This window comes from Mercenaria mercenaria, chromosome 3 (genome assembly GCF_021730395.1).
Source record: "Mercenaria mercenaria strain notata chromosome 3, MADL_Memer_1, whole genome shotgun sequence".
Classification (NCBI taxonomy): domain Eukaryota; kingdom Metazoa; phylum Mollusca; class Bivalvia; order Venerida; family Veneridae; genus Mercenaria; species Mercenaria mercenaria.
The window spans coordinates 74,011,541-74,033,061 of NC_069363.1; the positions used below are offsets into that span (position 1 = coordinate 74,011,541).

Below are 21,521 nucleotides of genomic sequence, written 5' to 3' on the forward strand. Positions count from 1 at the left end.
ATCAGCCAAAGATTTCAGAGAGAGAGGAGATTTTGAAGTAAAAACTGATTACTGAAATTGCTTATTGAGTATAGTGGCTTTGTCAGGGTCCTATGTGTGAAGTTTGTTGTCATGTTTGAGTGTGTCAATGCTAGTGGAATCTTGTTTTGAGTGTTTGAGAAGGCTGTATAATTTCTTGGTACTTTGTCTGTTTTGCTTGCGTTTGATTCTGTATCAGTACAAACCTGTTCTCCGCAAATAACTGACAACTTCCCCACATGAATTATCGGAGGTAGAGGACGAATGATATCAGACACAATGTCTTTTATCGAATGATCACGGAGAACATACGCCCCGCCAGGGGATCGAACTCGCGACACCGCGATCCGTAGACCAACGCTCTCCCTACTGAGCCGAGTTAAGCATAAAACTATAAGCACGGGGCCAGAGTTTACTGTACTTGTAACGAACCTTTCGTAACACCGCAATTGGCTTGTAGTACCGTCTGTTTGATATGTTAGGAAAGCTATGAAAGGAGTCGAGTTTCTGTTGTTTTCGTGTCTGCTATTTTGTGTCATTAATTGCTTTTATTCTGGCACTTTCTGTTGAAGTCATAATAGCTTTCCTAAAGCAAAGAGTTAAATATTGCAGTATTATGCAGTGTATTATGATAAAGTATAGAAGTTAAGTGAAAAGAAATATTTTACAAAATACATGGGATCAGTTTCCTAAATCTATTCTATGTAGGCTACATGAATGAATACATAATCATAAACTATAGAAAAAAACGCTACATACAGTACTATAACGTCAAGGAAATAAGACGTTACGACAATTTTTGTGACATTTTCACTGGACATTTAATTATAATGATAAAGTAATCATATATCTACAAATTTAATTACCGAGTAAAATTTCGAAATTATCTTGAAAATAACGTTACATGTAAATATCACGATAAAGTAAATATTCAGGTTGCATACATCGCCAAAACTTGCAACATTGCCGCGGTTACTTTTCTACTTTGTGACATTATTACTAGACACAGACTTTGAAATTAATTCCAATTTCTAACAAGGTTTGTATCATTTAAAATTATTTGCAAGAACATTTAGCCTGCAAGAATGAAAATATGGAAACAAATCTTAAATAAGATATATAATTTTTATAAAATTTTCAAATAAACCCGCTTACCGTTCTAAACTTTTCGCAAAATATCTGATGTCTGCTTGTTTATGTCTATCTATCTATCTATCTATAAATACTGCATGACACCCTTGCGAGTATTTTATGCAGGTGCGCGTCAGTGCATAAGAGTTTAAAAGCAGGAATGTACAGGAGAATTAAAGTAATACATAAAGTATTTGTGAGAATTTGAGAAAAAGCTGATAGTGCTAATAAAAAGGCGAAATGTACAGTAAAAGGATTAAAAACAGCCTGGTCACTCAGAAGTCCTGGCCCAGTTTGGTTACCCCTTGCCTAAACTGGTCCAGGGTAGGTGCTTGAGCAATGTCAGCCGGCAAAGAATTCCAGAGAATGATGGTAGCCGGGTAGAAAGAGAACTTGTAATAATTACAGGGTGTTTGAATTTGCCGGAAAGATTGGGAATGCATGTGTCTAGTGAGCCGGGTAGGAGGTAAAATATAAGATGGCATTGGCACTGCAACCAGTCCATGGACAATCTTGTAAAACATCAGTAGCCTGGCATCATTTCTTCTGTTTGCAAGGGAACGCCACCCCAATTGCTTTAACATGTGTGTGACACTGCTGTAATTTGAATAGTCTTGGAGTTATCTTTTTTAGGATTTGATTTGTGCGTATGACGTCAAATATTTTCAGCTCCGTCAATGACGTGATCTGCAGACGGCATTCAGGGTAACGATATTTGGCGTTATTAACAAATTTAACCTTCAGCCTGCTCAAGGCAAGTGATTCCATTCCGTCTTTGCGACCAGTGTAGACCAAGATCAGCCTGCACATCCGTATAGTCTGATCGTGGCCTGCACTGTTCGCTATTCAGTTAGTAAATTTTCAGTAAAGACCCCTTTGAACCATAAATGATATTGCCCTAATTGAATAATGGACCACTCCATTATAGCGAGCGTTGGAATGTATTCTGGTTGTGAAAATGTGTGATAACGGCACTCGCTCTACACGAATTTACGCAAAATAAAGTGGAAAATTAGGATCTACTTACTTTGGACTTCTTTTTATACCCCGGAAGATCATTTTCAATCGAATGCCTGACCTCATATAATACATATTATATATGTTAATAGTTTTAACTGTTTGTGAATAAGATTCATGTGACTTTTGTTTCGTTTGCTGTGACAGATGCTTTCTACTTCATATTAGAATCGAAACCATATAAATTGGCAATGTACTTGGAGCAAACTTGCACACAGTAAGTTCATTTGTTAAGGGTTCAATAAAGCGTGTTAGTCGATATGTGTGCGTATTTTTGTCATATAAAACAAAGAGAAGGAATAATAAGATTTATAAATGTTTTCCAAATACAAGTCACTTTAAAACAATGATGTGTCATAAAACCGCCTTTCAGACACGAATTGACAAAATATTTAAAAACAAGAATTAGAAGTAAAAAAATAATGTATTTTCAATTAAGCATAACATTTTGGTCAGCTCTTTGGTGGAGATGGGTTGGGGGAGGAACAATTAAATTGAATTAAAAGTCTTTTTAGTTGCACAGGACTCAAGATGGCTACTGTATTATATGTTTTATAAATTACCACCATTTTTCCAATATAACAAAATTTCAGAAATGCTTAAACAGTGAGTGAAGAGTGTTTGACTTGAAAAATATCTGAGTTGACGAAACCAAAGATAGTAGGTTATCAAGTATTACAACGTTCATACGTTTGAAGTCGTATAAGAAATTAAAAAGAAATATCATGGGCTCCCAAAGATTTAAGACCATTTCAGAACTCTCAACTCCTGTCGGATTTGTTTTTTTAAACGCCCGGGCCCTTATGATGGAATAACACCATGCGTTCTTTATGTGTATTTCTAGAATTATCGTATAGCCTGCAAAATTTTCGAAGACTAATACTAAAATTCAACACACTTCGAGAAAGTTAGCAAGCTAAATTAAGGGAGATATTTCTGTAGTGTCACACCTTAGAATGGTAGCAGTTACCTCCCGTATATCTTATTAGAAACTAATCATGTTTTAACATTAACATTAAAAGTTGATTACTTGTTGATTGAGTTCAGAAAAACTAAGCTAGCTGCGATTTTTTTTTTGCTATTAAACTTAGCGTGTTTAAGAGGCCTATACTGTATTGTAAACATGTTGTTGTTGTTGTTGTTGTTTTTTTTTTTGGGGGGGGGGGGGTGTATTTAATTTCAAACATTATTTATCATAAATTAGAATTATTATATTCTTACTTACATTCGCAGCTTGTGCATCAGGGTTTGAATACTGAAAAGATCGTAATTTGGTGTCCCAGCTCCAATATATAACGAACGCACGTGGATTTCGAGTGATTTTGGTGTTTGTTTCCCGGGAGAAACAGTATGGTTGAAGACCGATGTTGTCGGGACTACATTTGTTTAGTCTAGTCACATAAGGAACCCTTGGAGATTTCGAATGACTTATAAAAAAACCTAAACATAATTGAGCCATGCCATGGGAAAACCAACATAGTGGGTGTGCGACCAGCATGGATCCAGACCAGCCTGCGCATCCGCGCAGTCTGGTCAGGATCCATGCTGTTCGCTAACAGTTTCTCCAATTCCAATAGGCTTTAAAAGCGAACAGCATGGAGCCTGACCAGACTGCGCGGATGCGCAGGCTGGTCTGGATCCATGCTGGTCGCACACCCACTATGTTGGTTTTCTCATGGCACGGCTCATATTCATAATAGATGAGATACCGTTTATTAAATACATCACGGTTATCATTAATGGTAACATTTTTCATAATGAATTAGTTTTCTATGGAATTTTATAACATGTTTTATTCATATGATAAATCGTTTGATCAATAACGTCGCCGCTATCAAAATCATCAAATACCTGTCATGTAGTATAAAACCAGAATGGTTTGATTATACCATGTTGACAATTATATGCCTTGATTAATATGGAGTTATGTTTCTCTGTGCTGAGTAAAATCAGCTAAAAATGGGACGAAAACCAGTTTACTGAAACATGAACTTATTTCTCACCTTCTCTTGTCATTTAAGCTAATACATCCGTTACGCAGAGGAAACGACTTTCATTTACAAAGAGTCTCTTTGAGTTTACAACTGCAATAACTGAATCTCAGGTTGACATTGCATTTGCAATCACTCGCACAGAAAGCAGGGTAAAAAGCCTCCATTGGATCGGCAAGCTTCGGTCGTTTTCGTTGTTTTTAAACAAAAATCAATTCTATCATAATATCGTCACGTCAAGACGGTCAGGAAAACGCCCCCTACCGTTTAATAAAAACACAGCTCTTTGTCTTATAAAAATATAGCTTAAACATTAGTTAAAGGTATTTTATGGTTTAGTGTCTCATACGTCATTATCTGATAAGGTGTAGAATTTTACTGCATTTTAGTTATTTTATTGAAAATATCGACTAATCTTTTACATACGGCACTTAAATAAACAATAAAATTGTAACTGTAAAAAAATGTTGTAATGTTAAAACAATCATTTCAAAACGGTTATATATCAAATATAATAGAGTCATGAAAGCTCATAAGAATGTTTTTCAGCATGCGAAGTTGTGCACCTGGTCTTACCCATTCCATGCATTTTCACTGCAACAATGTTTTTTTGTTTTTTTTTATACCTTCTTATCATATTTATACAGCATGTTATAATGTTATAAACGTACACTATACCATAGTTTTCATTTTAAACTTTATAATGGAGTAACGGCCTTGTCCTAAATATCTTGTTTCGTTATTTTATGTGATTGTGTTACTTACATGTACATTTATCAAAAAAAAACTTTATCACCCATTTCATTCATTTAATTAACTGAGCACCAATAGTGGTTTTACATTGCCACGTGGCGGTCGTAAAATGTCTTCCCGTACTTCGATTCAGGGTTGTTATATTTTCTGGTTCTTTGGGACCATGGAGCCGATTCAACGTATATGTAACAGAGTTCCGCTTAAGCCGGTGCTGTTTTGCACATTTCGTTACCTCTCATGAACAGACTCAATAAAACCGAATGTGTTATTATTCTTCTTGGTTGCATTCTTTGCTTCCAAAGGATCTTTTACAGGTATTTTTTTTGTTTTAGTTGATTATACCTTTGCGGTTTTGTAATGTTTTGTATATATGTTTCATTTATATGAAGTCCAGCATTATCAAGACAGATTTTTGGGCGACTGCGTTAATACAGTTACGTGTTTTTCAAACACAGAGATTAGCTAGTGCTTTGTCCCAAAGACCGGCTAATGTATAGATGTGTATTGAACTGTTTATTTATAAAACAAATTCTGATAACTGTAGATACCTTTTGAACAGCTTAGTCTTGTTTTCTTTCAACAAAGTTTTTTTATGTTTTTTATGAGTGAAAATTATATTTTGTTTGATTTCTATGCAATACCAGTGTAAGCTTTCATTGTACTCTTAAGAGTATGAATTCCGCTACTCAGACCAACCAAATAATAACGTCTTTGGGGAATAATTTTACTTTCGAGTTTTGTTTCTGGAAAAACAATGTATGTTTATGCAAGACCTGCATTATTTTTTTGCTCAGTCCAATGAAAAACGCAGATTATTTCTAGCGTCTGTACATGTCAGTCATTATTGTAAGTTCAATTACTTTATGAAACGCTTTTATAGCGTATCCAGTTAGTTATAGTACATTTCTGGAAAAAGATTACTGTGTTGCAATTAAGATGTATTTAATGGCTACATTGGGATCAATCCCACGATGTTACGACTATTACCTTATGCTATAAGCTACTGGACAGGGAAAGAGAATAACAACAAAAAAGCAGATTTACAACATGTTACCCGTACATTGACTTTCAAAATTTCATCACTGTTGCACTATTCACTTAAAAAACATTTTATAACCATCACGTGTTATTGATAAACACATAAAATACAGTCTTGCTGTAACAGAAGTAGATTTTTTTCCGCAGTTAATTCAGACAAAAGCAATATTTTGCTCTATGCTCCTACTTGATTTTTATGAATCATGACATGTTCATAAACAACGAATCATGTGCCGTAACACTGATCTCCGGAAAGTGAATCAACTGCATTTTTATTACGTCCACTTGTTTGTATATTCTGAGAAGTATAGTCACGTGGTCGGTCCTACAACAAAAACTGATCCAATTTAAGTCAATCTTTTTACAGACTTTATTTAAAGTTTGTTACAAGAAAATATTGACGATTTCACTTTAGGTGGTCATAAGAATAACTTTTTCCCGAAACTTATACCACGTGGGTGTATTTTGGCATTTATGACAGAAAGAATGACAAAACGTTGAAGGGTAAGATATAACAAAAACATTCGACGTGTTAAATACAACACCACATCAGTTTACAGTGTAATTTTGATATAGTTCTATATAGTTCTATAGAAATCCTCTTAGAAGACATATGACCTATACTTTTTTTGTTTCATTATAATAGTATGTAAATTTTAGATTGTTCTTCAAAATGATGTGAGGATTAAACATTGAATTGTATAATGTACATATAACATTTCTGGGAATAGAATTTAATTCACCTAGAATTGAAACAGATATTATGTTATGTATTTTGTTCAACAAGAGTAATAAACACCTCAAACTAATTAAATATAAATACTACTTTAAAGATTCAGGATACTCCGTGTGAATTCATTTGAACAACATAGTATATTTCGAAAAGATGCGCGCGTCTCGGTTCCGACTGAATAACAAGAAATTGGTATACATCGGGATAGCTGAGCAGATACAAACAAGTGGCCCCAGTTATATTGCCTGCAATATCCCGGCATTAAGGACGATAGTCAATTTCATATAAAATACATTTTAGTGAGTCTGCTTATTCCTTTTTCCAAGATTGGAGTGTGCGTCTTTTCATCATTTCTTGCACATTTTTACTCTTCTTAAGAAATGCATTCGTCCTCTCGTTAGCTCAAATCTGTTAGTGACATATGAATACTTTCGCGTCGTGATTTGTTGAGACAAGAAACCCCGCTATCAGGCCTACTGCTAAATTCATGACTACGCGATACTTCATCCAGCAAATGGAGTTTGTCCATGCTTCTACTTTCTGAAATTGATGATAACACCATCATTTTAGGACGATTAGCAAAACAGAATAAACAAGAGGAATGTTTCATATGTAAACTGCATTTGTGCCCCTTTGGTACTCTTATCAAAAGAGTCGACTCGTCCTTTGCTTCGCCTTCCTCTACTGGAGAGTCGGTGCGATTTTCAAACGATGACTGTTTTTCTAGCTCAGGTTTTGTTTTAAAGGCATTATTGTCATTTTGATTTTGATTGTCATCACGTTTAGTGTTTAAAAGATCGCTTTCTCTTTTGATGTGAACATAATCACTTTCATATTTAATAAAAGGCAAGTTTCTCCTCTTCCCGCCATGCAGCCCATCTCTTTCACTATTGTTCTGAATACTATCTTTGCAAATACAATGACAATGGTCAGACAGCATGACCTTTAAACACCTATAGGCTCTAGCAAATAATTCCTTTCTGAATAGAATGTAAATCCACGGGTCAAGAATCTGGTTTAATGATGCTAGTCGAAGGGCGTGAAGATCCGCTTTCACATCTATTTGTTTCTGGTGTGTTTGGTTGACCAGTAATCGAATCTGTAAATACAAGTATAATTAAAATTAAATAGTTTATTGAACAACTATTTTGTGTATATATCGGTGCAATGATTTTAACCCAGTTATCACATACTAGTAGCTATACTGTATTCTAAATCACTGCTATTTTGGGTATTTATTGCTTATACAAAAATTATAACGAGAATAAAAACTTCTTATATAAATCACGGTCCATATAGTTTGTGCTATTGATCGGTCAGTAGTTCGACACTAAACATTGCTGGGCTAAAGTCAAAACAAGTAGAAAAATATATGAAAGCATGATTTCTGATTTGGGTAAAACTTACTGAATTTATTCACTTATTAAATGACTTGCTGGTCAATGGTCAAGAGTAAACGGACGGATCACAGGGTCGCCAGTTCGGTCCTCGGGGCGAGGCGTATGTTCTCCGTGACTATTTGATAAAAACGACATTGTGTCTGAAATCATTAGTCCTCCACCACTGATAATTCGTGTGGGGAAGTCGGCAGTTACTTGCGGAGAACAAGTTTGTATCGGTATAGAATCCAGGAACACTGGTTAGGTTAACTGCCCGCCGTTACATGACTGAAACACTGTTGCAAAACGGCGTTAAACCCAAAACAAACAAACAAACAAACAAGAGTACTCGGACATCGGGCAATATTATACACTTATTAAATGACTTGCTGGTCAATAGTCAAGAGTAGTCGGACATCGGGCAATAATATACACTTATTAAATGACTTGCTGGTCAATTGTCGAGAGTAGTCGGACATCGGGAAATAATATACACTTGTTAAATGACTTGCTGGTCAATTGTCGAGAGTAGTCGGACATCGGGCAAGTCATCTAAAATAAAAAGCATGATGTAAGTCAGGAAGCGTGTCGATTGAATCTATTAATGAAATTTACATACCAAAAATGGACACCAACAGGTGGAAAAGATGAAGATAATGCCCATCAGTAACACCATCATTTGTAACTCGCTGTCGCATGTCTTTGCGTTCGTCATGTTCATCATCTTTATGGCTTTGCGTCTCATTTTTACTAACACCATTGACACAACAATGTTCGAGATTGCCGTCATACCAATGACTAATAGCCCGATTATAGCGTAGAGGTAAGCAAATATCTGGTTCTTTACTTCGGCGCTTGTAAAGTTAAAGAAGCACCAGGAACCAGGAAATTGGTTAATATTTTCACCGAGCCCCATGATCGGTAGGCAGCCCATAAAGGCTGAAAAACACCAAATTCCGATGATGATGTATTTAGCGCGACCAGGGATAATATGTGTGTCGTAAAAGAATGGAAATTTAATTGCCAAAAACCGGTCCAATGCCATGGTTCCTATTATACATATCGTAGCGTACCCGGCAAAAATGAGCATGAATGACTCATAATTGCACAGAGGAACTCCACCGACCCATTTAAGATTGTTTGCATAAACAGCTAACGTCACCGGGGATGTTGCGCAAGTTCCAAATAAATCCGTGCACGCAAGGGCTCCAACGAGCCTATAAAATACCGTCTGTTTGTGTTCACGAGAAGAACGTGCTAACACAAAAATAGCTAACAGATTGCCAAACACTCCTGATGCAAACATTATCGCCGGAACCCTCAATGATATAAGCGGATCTTTTTCCGCACCATCTGTAGCGTTGTCAAAAGTCATTGGATATGACGTATTCCTCGAGACATTATATATATGAGAGGAATTCCAAGCGTCCTTGGCAACGTGTATCGCTCGAAATCCTTCATGGCTCACCTCCCCATTTTCTGCATCAGCCGGCATGGCGTATCTATAAAAATAGAACAAAGAACTTTTCATAAGACGAAAATAATAAAATCACATTCAAGTTGGCAAAACCGGCATCAGGGATTTTTCTAGTGAGTAATTCATCGCCTATCATCTCCTATCATAATATCCACAGAAAGTCCCTATGACAGTGCAGATAACAAATGGTACTTTCAATGTGAAATCTGAATTAATCTCAAACATATTTGCAGACTTAAAACTTTGCAACAGAAATATATCCTATACTATTATATATTTGTATAAACAAAAGTGTATAAACCACACACATATTTGTATGTTTTACAGTGAGTTACTGACCTGAAACAGTGGAACAGATCTATTTATTTTTCATTGGTACATAGCTTTAAAATGAGGAAGTAAAATTTGGTTTGATACAACCATTGAAATAGCAGCTGGAACAGACGTGTACAAGCATGTAACATAAAAACAAATTTCGGTGTATTTTCGCAAACATTACATCTATTGTTCACTCGGTGAAAAATATTTCTATCTTGCACTGAAACAAACACTATCCTCTACAGCATAATTTCATCTTTACAGATTTACTGATGAGGTTAGTGTTGCCGCCTGTCGTTTAAAGTTATAAAAGAACTGATCCGTATTCTTAACTGATGACGATACCATTTAGTAATTACACCACGTTAATAATTATCTTTTACCCTGCTAAATTTCCAAAATGGGCTGGTCCATCATTCACTTTGGGCATTACCATTTATTATTCAAAGGAGTATTCACTTAAAATTTACTGACTGAATAGCGAACAGTGCAGACCATGATCTTGGTCAGCACTGGTCGTAAAGGCAGAAACATTTGCCGCCATCAGGCTAAAGGTTAATGATATCATTTTTATAACACATTATTTTTTTATGATATGAAAGTTCTGTTAGATTTTATTACATGTTTTATTAATGTTATGAATCATTTAATCAATGCTATGAAATAGATTGATTATATTACGAAAGAAATGTTATCATGGTTATTATAAACATAGACTATGATGATTAGATTATATCATGCTAAAACAAAGTCACTTAATCTCTGGCGATATATCTGGAATTATCTCCCTTGAAGTTATATATTGCGATGAAAATCATCTTTCGCTTTGTTGAGAAACAGTAATTTAACATGCGATGAAAATGATCTGTAACTTATATTTCTCTTGAGGATTCCTTTTTTCGCACATTAATTGATATATAATCTGCATGATTTGCACTGACATGAATAAAAGATTAACCAGTTCTCACAAGCGGGAGTTACGCGTCCAGCATCGACACAGCGTTAATCAAAATAGCTTTTCACTGATTTTATGTTCCAATGGAAGTATTATTAATAACATGAATACTCCTTTAAACGATACGGGTACCACTTGAGAAATAAAACCAGAATAATGAAATATAAACACATGTTTCAAAGCACAAAATAAGTTATTTCCTTCCCAATTATCAGTGACCGTTTATGGGCTATAGTCGTGACCAAGTGGTTTGTTTTCATAATCCTTCTACATGAACTGAAACTACGATTTGTAATCTAAGACGAACTCAGTTTCCGTTCACTTTATAAATATATCTAACATTTGAGCTAAATACTTTGGCAAAGACTTAAAGTCTTATATCTAACATTTGAGCTAAATACTTTGGCAAAGACTTAAAGTCTTATATCTAACATTTGAGCTAAATACTTTGGCAAAGACTTAAAGTCTTTTGTCTTGGATATGATTTACATACAAATTGGTAATTATAACACGCCGTTCAATAGTTCTGTCATTCTTGCAAGTTTTAACAATATCTTTTACATTTTTTTTTCATTTCTGTAATTTCTATATTCAAAGCATACAACTTGTAGATCTAGAAAACTTTTTGTTGCTTCTACCATCCATACAGAAAAGCTAAATATGAAAAAAAAATCTAAGTTTTTTTTTTTTTTTTTTTTTTTTTTTTTTTTTTTTTTTTTTTAACAGTACAATACTTTTTTAATGAATTGTGTGCGTGTTAACGTATGTTTAAGACACGATCTGGGAAATTCATTATATTACAGCAGCGAATAAACATTTGTTGTTACAAGGCAACAATATAACATAAGTTAGGTAGTGGGACTAAAAATATAAAAAAAAAAATCAAGCAGCCAGAACTTATTTTAGATGGATATGTAGTTTAGAGCTTGAAAGGCATTAGAGGTAATAAAACTGCAACATACACTTCGCCCTCTAGCAATTTTTTAATAAATTAGTTGGCTAAAGGGACCATAAAATATTTAGCAGAGATATATAGATAAATGTAGTACAAGAAATAGACAGCCCCACAAACACAGACAGGAATATAATAGGGCACCGCCTTAGAACTATTCAAGCATTTGTATGTAGTGAAGAACTTACATTGGCAATCATTACATGAGCCGCGCCATGAGAAATCCAAAATGGCGCGCCCGCGACCAGCATGGATCCAGACCAGCCCGCACATCCGCTCAGTCTGGTCAGGATCCTTGCTGTTCTCTTACGATTTCTCTAATTGCAATAGGCTTTGAAAGCGAACAGCGTAGATCCTGACCAGACTGCGCGGATGCGCAGGCTGGTCCGGATCCATGCCGGTCGCAAACGCACTACGTTGGTCTTCTCATGGCGCGGCTCTTATAGGGTTATAGAGGATTAACGTTCATTCGTCTGTAAAATAAACAGTCTGATTTGTAAACACGTTTGTTCAAAAATCACACGGTTTTAGCTCACTTTTTTAGGAACACATGAGTGTTTGTATTGTGTCTCTCTAAATAGTTTTTTTTCTTTAATACAAACTTTAGCTTGAAAACATATTTCATTCAAACATTGCATTGCTTTATACCATACCGCAAAACCATATCAAATTTTTTTTTTTTTTTTTTTTTTTTTTTTTTTTTTTTTTGTAACCCCGTTTATTTCAAATTGTATACATATATAGATACATATAAACACATGATGCAAACGTACATATATAGATACATATAAACACATGATGCAAACGTACAATTACATGAGTTAATAATGTAAATATCAAGACATATTGTTCAACATGTAATCTTAGTGATCTATTATGTATACATATTTTTATAACTACTTCATATACTATCTTAAGTCGTATATTGCCATTGACAGTTGTTATCAGGCAATTTACAAATTGGGGTAATATTTTACGAAAATATGATGAAGTGTGTATGAGAAAAAAAAATATAGACAGGGAAAAAAAAGAGCACATATTTAACAGAAATATGCGCAAGTTGTTTAAGAAAAAAAAAAAAAGAAAAGAGGAAGAAAAAAGTGAAAAATGGGGGAAACTGATTTAATAAAATGAAAAATCCCTTAATAACTCTTAGTAGACAGTTATGGTTAGCTCTATTAATAAAAGATCGGAATTAACAAGTTTTTATTTTTCAATATTTTGGTATTATTAAAGATGATCTTTTGGCAGGTTAGGAAATATTTTACTTTGCTTTATTTCTTAAATTCTGTTGTTAATTTTTGCTTAGTTATCTATCGTTTCGATAACTTGAGACCAATTCTTTTCGAATTCAGATATTTTATTATTTATGGCTGAAATGTATTTCAAACTTATAAGTTTATCTTTAAAATAAACTTTGAACATTGGTACAGAGAGGTACCTACAACAGTTTTCTTTAAACTTTGTTTTATAAACATAATACTTTAGAAGTAAAGCAAGATAATTTCCAGCTCGATTGGTACAGGTATCATACGAAAAAATGAAATTTTTTTCCTGTAAATTAATGTCAATATTAAATCTTTCTTTTGCCCAATTACTTAAGTCAAATAAAAACTTATTAACATGTGCACATTCAAATGTTAAATGTTCTATTGTCTCTTGTTGTTGACGACAATATGAACATAAATTGCTGTCGACTTTATTTATTTTATACAAAAATGATTTAGTTACTAGAATGTTTTGATTTATCTTAAATTGAAATTTTTTTAGTTTGATTTCCTTGATTGTTTCTATATTTTTGCAAAATAATTTAAATTCTAATTCTGAGATATGTCCTAATGTTTGGTTCCATTTATTTGGTATGTATATTTCCTTAATTCTTGTAATGGTATTATAAAAAGAGCTACTGCCCTTTTTATCTTTAACAAGTAATCTTAAGTATGGGTTAATATCTACGTTGTATTTGCGGACAGCTGTTTTATTATTTCTTATCTTTTCTTTCCACTCGTTTGGTATATTATTCATAATTCTATGTAGGTCTAAAATGTACCATTTACTGAATATATACGTTTTAACTCATCTATCGTATAAAAATTTCCATTTTCATTTAGAAGATCTATAACATTGATAATCTTATTCTTGTACCAATTGTTATTCATATATGTTTTGAATCTGAAGTTGTGATTATTCCAAAGAGGAGAATATAAAATGTGTTGCAGGTCTGTAATATCAATAGATTCACAAAGACAGTACCAACTTTTAAGAACGTCTTTCCAAAATGGATTTTGTATTCTCCCTGCCATTAACTTGGCATAACTTGCACCTAAAGTGAAAATGTTCTTGAAAGGAAAATTTATTAAATCTTTCCAAGTATCACAATTATTCAATGAAAGTCTTCTTAACCAGCTCAACTTCAAACTATGTATAAATGTGTTAATATTTATCATCTTTAAACCACCGGAATCAACATCATTTGTTATAATTGATCTCTTTACTCTATCCGGTCCATTATTCCATAAAAATTTAAATGCTATATTATTTAATTGATTAATTAAGATTGACGGGGGATTTGGTAATGCTATAAACAAATGCACAAATTTCGAAATTACAAGCGATTTGATAACTGTTACTTTGCCAAATAAAGTTAAGTTTCTCTTTGACCACGAGCGTATCAAATCTTTGCATTTTTCTAAAACAAGTGGACCATTTAAATCCCAAATATCTTTGACATGTGAAGAAAAAGTTACACCTAATATTTTTAGAGGTGTTTGCGACCAGTCTAAATGTAAATCTGGACATAATTTTATCAATGACTGACTCAATGATCCTATCCAAAGTGCTCTTGTCTTTTCAATGTTTATTTTCAATCCCGAAATTTTATAAAACTTGTCTAGTGTACTCAAACAGTGACATAAAGATTGTTCAGTTCCATCTAGAAACAACTGCGTATCGTCTGCGTATTGACTCATTTTATATTCTTTGTTACTAATAGTTACACCTGAAATATTATTGTTCATTCTTATCATTAATCCAAGTATTTCTGCACACAAAATAAAAAGATAAGGAGATATTGGATCTCCTTGTCTGCAACCTCTTTCTAAACGAAAAAAATCTGACAAATGCCCATTTTGTAAAATACAAGTCTCACTTCCTTGCTGAAATAATTTTATCCATTTTCTAAAGGAAGGTCCAAAATTGAAATATTCTAATGTTTTATGAATAAAATCCCATGAAATAGAATCAAAAGCTTGTTGAAAATCTATTGATAACAATAGTCCTGGAATATTTTGTTTTTCAGTTTCAAACAAAATGTCATAAATCAATCTTATATTTTCTCCAATGAATCTGCCTGCAATAAATCCCTTCTGATCGGTGTGAACTATTTTGTCTAAAAACATTTTAAGGCGGTTCGAAATGACTGTCGAAGCTAGTTTATAAATGACATTTAAAAGGGATATTGGTCTCCAATTTTTAAGGTATTGTCTATTTTTATTCGGTTTTGGTAAACAAGTAATAACACCCTGTTTTTGTGTCACTGACAATCTATCATTATTATACCCAAAATTAATTGACCGCAAGATAAAATGTGCAATGTCTTTCCAAAAAAAGCTAAAAAACTCTACAGTATATCCATCTAGACCGGGGCTTTTATTTTTTTTCATACCATTTATTGCAGCAGTGAGTTCGTCAAGTGTAATTTCTCCTTCTAGCTTCTGTGATTCCATATCAGAAAGTTTAAATATGTTTTCGCCAAAACTTTCAGTCAACGATACATCTGATGGTATAAAATTGTTTTTTATATAATTTGCCATAGTACTCTTTCTGGTAAGATAAAATATCTTTAGTGTTAAAAAGTTCTTTTCCATTCTCATCTATGAGTTTGTTAATTGTTTTATTTATAAAGTTTCTACTTTCTAGACCTAAAAAATAGCTAGTTGGTTTTTCACCAAGATCTTCATATCTACATTTTGATCTTAACATAACACCTTCTAACTTATGTTTCCGTAAGTTTTCGAGATCTGTCTTCTTTTCTTGAAGTTGGACTAATATCATGTTATCTATAGTGTTATAATTGTTTTGTATATCATTTTCTATTGAAACAATTTCTTTTTCTAAATCAATTTCCTTTTCATACTTTCTTTCTTCTTATATGATGAGTATTTGATAGTTTCACCACGGACAATGACTAAAAATGTTTCCAAAAATAAATGATCGTCTATATCTAAATTAATATGCTGATGATTAAAGTTGTCATCTTCTACTGGTATATTTTCATTCTGGTTGACTACCGTATGTACCTCAATTAAATTTTTAAGGTATTTTTAACTAAACTTATATAGTCTTCATCTTTCAGTAATGAGTTATTAAATTTCCAGTAGCCTTTTCCTTTTTCATTATTATTCAATTTTAATTTGAGTGTTATAGCTGAATGATCGGTTCTGTAACCAGGGATGATATTAGAATCAGTTACAAAGTTCATGGTATTTTCAGTTATTAGAAAAAAATCAAGTCTAGATTGCTTACGGGTTGGGTTTTTTCTCCGCCATGTGAATTTTTTCTTATTATCATGTAAAATACGCCATATGTCAATAAAATGTTCATTTTCAATTAAGTTCGTTACAATTTTTCTTGCTTTTGGGTTATTGATAGATACATAGTTTTCATAGTCTAAACTGGGATCAATGACTAAATTCCAGTCACCACAAAAAATAACATTATCATTTCCAATGTTATAAACTTTCTGGTAAATATTTTGATAAAATGATGGATTATCTTCATTCGGGCCATATAGGTTAACTAATGTAAATCTTATTTGAAATATATATAAATCTAGAATAAGAAAGTTTCCGTTTTCATCTTTTATAACATTTTCAACTTTTTGTTCAAAATTATTTGGTAGAAGGGTCATAACTCCTCGACTATTGCTTGTAAATGGGCAAATATATATTTCGTTTCCCCATTCAGACTTTACAAACGCACAAAGTTGTTTTGTTATGTGAATATCTTGCAAACATATTATATTATATTTTTTACTTCTAACATAATGAAATAAGTCTCTTCTCTTTTGACAATTTCCTAAACCCTGACAGTTTTGTGAAAAGATTACTACATTATCACCTATCTGGATATTTCAAGACACGTAACATAAAGCTACCATAATGTAAGTAATATAAAAAAATAACGGTAAGAAAAAAATAGGGACTTTCGTGAAAGTTATATGAAAATAAACAAAGAAGAACGTAGAATGAGAACAGTTTGTTTTGACAGTGCATTATATAGCACATCGTATAGTTACAAAACTAAAAGTCGGAACACAGGTGTTTTTTTTATATACTTTGTCTCCCTTGAACAAATGTTAAAGATATAGTTTAATAGTTTAATAGTTTAAGTAATACTGTGAACTTCTATACCATTACTATACATTGTCAGTAAAGTGCGAATAAAGACAAAAAAAATCTAAGTTATTAAGCATTTTCCCTTATCAAAATTATACGTACTTAAAATGTATTATGATATTCTAAGAAAATCTTCTATGCACTTTTTTTCAATATTTCATCAAATGTTAGACTTATTACAGCCTGAAAAGTATGCACGTACACAGGACATGAATACTTGAACTGAGAATCAGTTTAAGCTGACATTATTGTTAAGCTATTATAGACAGTTTTATAATGGTATCTCTAATTTTTGCATCAAAAGTATTTTTTAATATTCGGACGCAAAGTCGAAACAACACGATTTAACAATCTACTTACTTATAATTCTGTTAAGGATAGCATATGTATTTTCATTAGATTTTATTATGTTTCTTTTTCTGTGTTAAAATACGATGAGACGTAAATAAACTGTCTGAATTGAATTGAATTGAATTTGAATTTGAATTCAACTTCATTGCAATTCAAGTATCAAATAAAACGCAAACATTTTGAAATACACATTCTATTCAAAAAGTACACACCACTTTTGTTGCATCTGAATTCACCAAATCCTACGTATTTTATGCTACTTGTTTTTTAACACAAATTATTTCGTACTCCTTCCAAAGCAACCTAAATGCGGCCAACGAATGGGTGCACAAATTAAACCATCGCTTTTTTCTCGATGCAGGAGACAAACTATTCAATCGTGATGAAAAATTTGTTATGCATTTATTTGTTTGTTGCCTGCTTTTAGAAAATATTGTTTAGTGTTATCTGCACAGAATGAATTACACATTTTTGCTTTAATTGAAAACAGCGGCAACAGTTGTCTAATTATGAATTATCGAAGTCCAGCTACTCCTGTGCGAAACCAAATCATAAATGTAATTCGTACAATCTGATTAAAAATAATTAAGTCAAAATTGTATGCGATAAACGATTTTATCGGCAACGGTCAATCAGTAAACTTCCGTAAGTTGCTCTTGATGTATATTGCACTATGTAAAATTTACTTTCTTGTTCACAAATATTTGTCAAAATATTCGTAAAATAAAGATCACACTTCAGATTAAATTTCTTCAATAACATACAAGCTAGCAAATATATTTGTAATGTTGCTACGATACATATGTGCACCATGTCTTAAACTTTTCTGTTTATGAATTCATTTCCAAAGTATTATAAAACGTATCAACAAGAAAGTTTCTATGAATGTGTTGATAACATTATTTTTATCATACAATACTTAATGAAATATTATTGCACTAATTATGAAGAAAAGAAAAGAAATAAGACTTGCTACATGTATAACAGTATAACTTGATATTTATAATTTTAATGTTATTGTGAAAGGAATATCTAAAACCAGGTAGTTCTCACTTGTAACAGCAATTTAAGCGCTTGGCATTAGGAAACCTACCAGTTGTTTAGAACTCCGCCAATCATTCAAGTATTCATAATTCCACTTTTTTTAAACAGCCCAATTTGAATACATTAAGAAACTGCGCAATGTATTTTCATTTCAGTTCAGTTTATTTCAATGTTATGAAACAGTTAGTTCTGTATTTAATTGATATTGCAACGAAGCAAATGAAAAATGAAAAAAAAGTCAAATATGCAAAACATTCTTTTACAAATACAACTTACTGTTCTATCATTTGCTAAGTATTCCAATGTCTGTATTTTCCAGCTATCTTTCCATGTGCAATACAAATGGGTGGTGCGGCTTATTATAATATATTTATATCAGTTTTTGTTACGTAGGAGTCAAAGCCTCTTTCGAGACAGGCTGTTTAACCCAATCATGTTATATAATTAATTAGAATTCTACCATTTCTTCCAGTTTCATACAATTTTATAACAATGTAAAAGAAATTCAATATACTGTCTATTTGTATGTTGTCACAATTTATTATGTCGTTATCCGTTGTTTGTTACAGCCGAATTTTCTAAATATCCCGTTGGAGTATAACTGAAGAAAATATTGATACATCTACACACTTGTGATATTGTCTATGTTGTGTATTTTATCTTCCTACATGTAAATAAGTACGTATGTTCTTACTCTCGCTTGAAATCATTGTACCTTAAAACTGCGGTTTATTATAAAAGCGTAACGTCTATAAAATCAAATTTGTCCTTAATATCTACCTTTTCACTTTTATAGGTATTAAATTGTAATCGACAGCCAAAAAGAAATATCGCGGTTTTTATATATATATTGATACTTCATTGAAGGCGGACAGAATTCATAGTTCGTAGCTATGCTACAGCACAGAAGGCGAACAGAATTCTTAGTTCGTAGCTATGCTACAGCACAGAAGGCGAACAGAATTCTTAGTTCGTAGCTATGCTACAGCACAGAAGGCGAACAGGTCGTAGTGCTGATATTAATAAATATTGTTCAAGCAGAGCAAGAGAAAAAGATTAAAAGCATAGAAGGCGATCACACTTCTTAAGGCATAGTGAAGATACATCATTAAAGTCAAACTTAATTTATATGTCGTTAGTGATACCACAGCATGAAAGGCGAACAGAATTTGTAAGTCGTGTTAATGCTACATTTCTATTTTACAATATGTCGTACAGAAAGGAAGGAAAACACTTTACTCCTGTCGTTACATACATGAATTGTTTTCACCAGCTGCTGCTAAATTACAATAGCATTATTGATATTGCAAATTCGTTTGCCGGATGAGAGCAATTAGATACATAAAATGATGCACAAAGTTCCCGCGACAGAAAAATTGAAGGCAGTCAATGGATAATATATTCCAATATTTTGAAGCAAATTGAATTGTCAAATTCAAACACAGAGCGATCTAAAAATATATCAGTACCCAACGCGCAGTATTATCTGGTGTCTGACATTTGTATGCTAAGTGGTCCTAAAGCAAAGGCCATTGTTCACCGCAACCAAATACCATTTAGGTTGTCCCTAAACCATCGACCATCGGATTTAAATATCCACTCCAAAACCACAATGTTGCACACAATCATTTTTTGTTCTATTTCGTCTTGTTGTTAGGTGCTTCGAATACAGACGAGGTAAGTTAAAACAGAACTTACTTCTGAAACAATTTATCTAATCAACAGTTTCATCCCCACAATGTCCAGTATCGTTATAAGTGTGATAGCTCTTTATCCGTTCATTATCAAATGAAAACGGTATCCAACATATGTTGATTTAATACATAGTTATTTCACCTATGAGAATAATTCTGTAGATTTTTTTTTATTTGATGTTACACTGTCAAATTACGATGATTATCTGTAAATAACATGGCCAGTATTATCGGCCGCCACAGAAGCATTTATCTGGGTTTAGAGGGCGTTTGTTATGGAATCATGACAGACTGATACAGTGGTAACAACGGGAAAGTAACCCCAGTGAATTTCAGCGACTGAGTATAGTTTGGTTGTCATACAACACTTCAGCTTCTCGTTGATGAGTCACATTTTGCCATAATTATACCGAAGATATTCAATATAATTTTTATCGTAATGAATGAATATCCCTCAAACAGGATTTTAGTAATTACATTATGCTGATCTGATTTCATTTACATAATGCATTAATTTTATGAAATATCAAAGTTCTATGTAATTTTATACGTTTTGTAAGCACATGGTTAATAACGCCTACACTGTTAAATTGATTATAAAACTGACAAGACGGGATGTGGAAATTCACCGAAAACCAGGTTTTTCAAACGTGTTCCATTTCAGTAACAGTTGACCTGACAGTGACCTTGACCTAGTGGCCACAAAATAAATCCCTGAAACTTTCTTCCCTATTAAGCTACCCACCTGGAAAGTTTCATTGCTATATGCTGGAAATCAGATTTCTAATTTTAGTAACAGCTACCCTAAGTTTGATAGCAATATATCAATCCTTATTCAGATTTCAATTTGATGGTATTAGCGAACAAAAATCTATCTGTAGATGACCCCTGTGTCATCTAATCTAAAGCTCGGACCAAGATTAGAGCCACAAGTCTTCTGCTGCCCTACAAAATTTCCGTATTCAAAAAGACATGGGGTATATAATTCTTATCCTCCAAAACATAATACATTGGAATTTAAGTGTTTCCCTGTTTTATTCTATTCTATTTCGTTCTTATTAACTGCAAATACAAACTTTTGCGAATCCACCTACCCTGACCTTGCAGGAAAAAACGATTTTAAGGGTTGTTCAATTAAATCTGATTTGTAAAAACAAATGAATTCTGCTAATAAAAGTAACAACAACAACAACAATTATTTGATTTCAGCAAGGTTGGATTCACTTTATTTTTGACAGAACAAAATAATTCCAAGTAGTTCTGATATGATATTA

At 32.9% G+C, this 21,521-nt stretch overlaps 1 protein-coding gene across 9 annotated transcripts in view; it reads right to left on the reverse strand.

Annotated features, from left to right (window-relative positions):
- Positions 1 to 5,945: 5,945 nt before the first annotated feature.
- Positions 5,946 to 21,521, reverse strand: part of LOC123524389 (prostaglandin E2 receptor EP4 subtype-like) — a 93,524-nt gene continuing 77,948 nt past the window's right edge. For 7 of the 9 annotated variants that reach the window (XM_053538906.1, XM_045302545.2, XM_045302546.2 and 4 more), the window contains 2 exons: positions 8,680 to 9,562; positions 5,946 to 7,780 (listed from right to left, as the gene is read on the reverse strand). In XM_053538906.1, the coding sequence (XP_053394881.1) occupies positions 7,079 to 7,780; positions 8,680 to 9,562 (1,585 nt within the window). In that variant the 3' untranslated portion in view covers positions 5,946 to 7,078. Of the gene's footprint in view, positions 7,781 to 8,679; positions 9,563 to 17,721; positions 18,083 to 18,829; positions 19,192 to 21,521 lie in introns of those variants that run through there. The other 2 variants (XM_045302543.2, XM_045302544.2) reach the window with 2 other exon arrangements.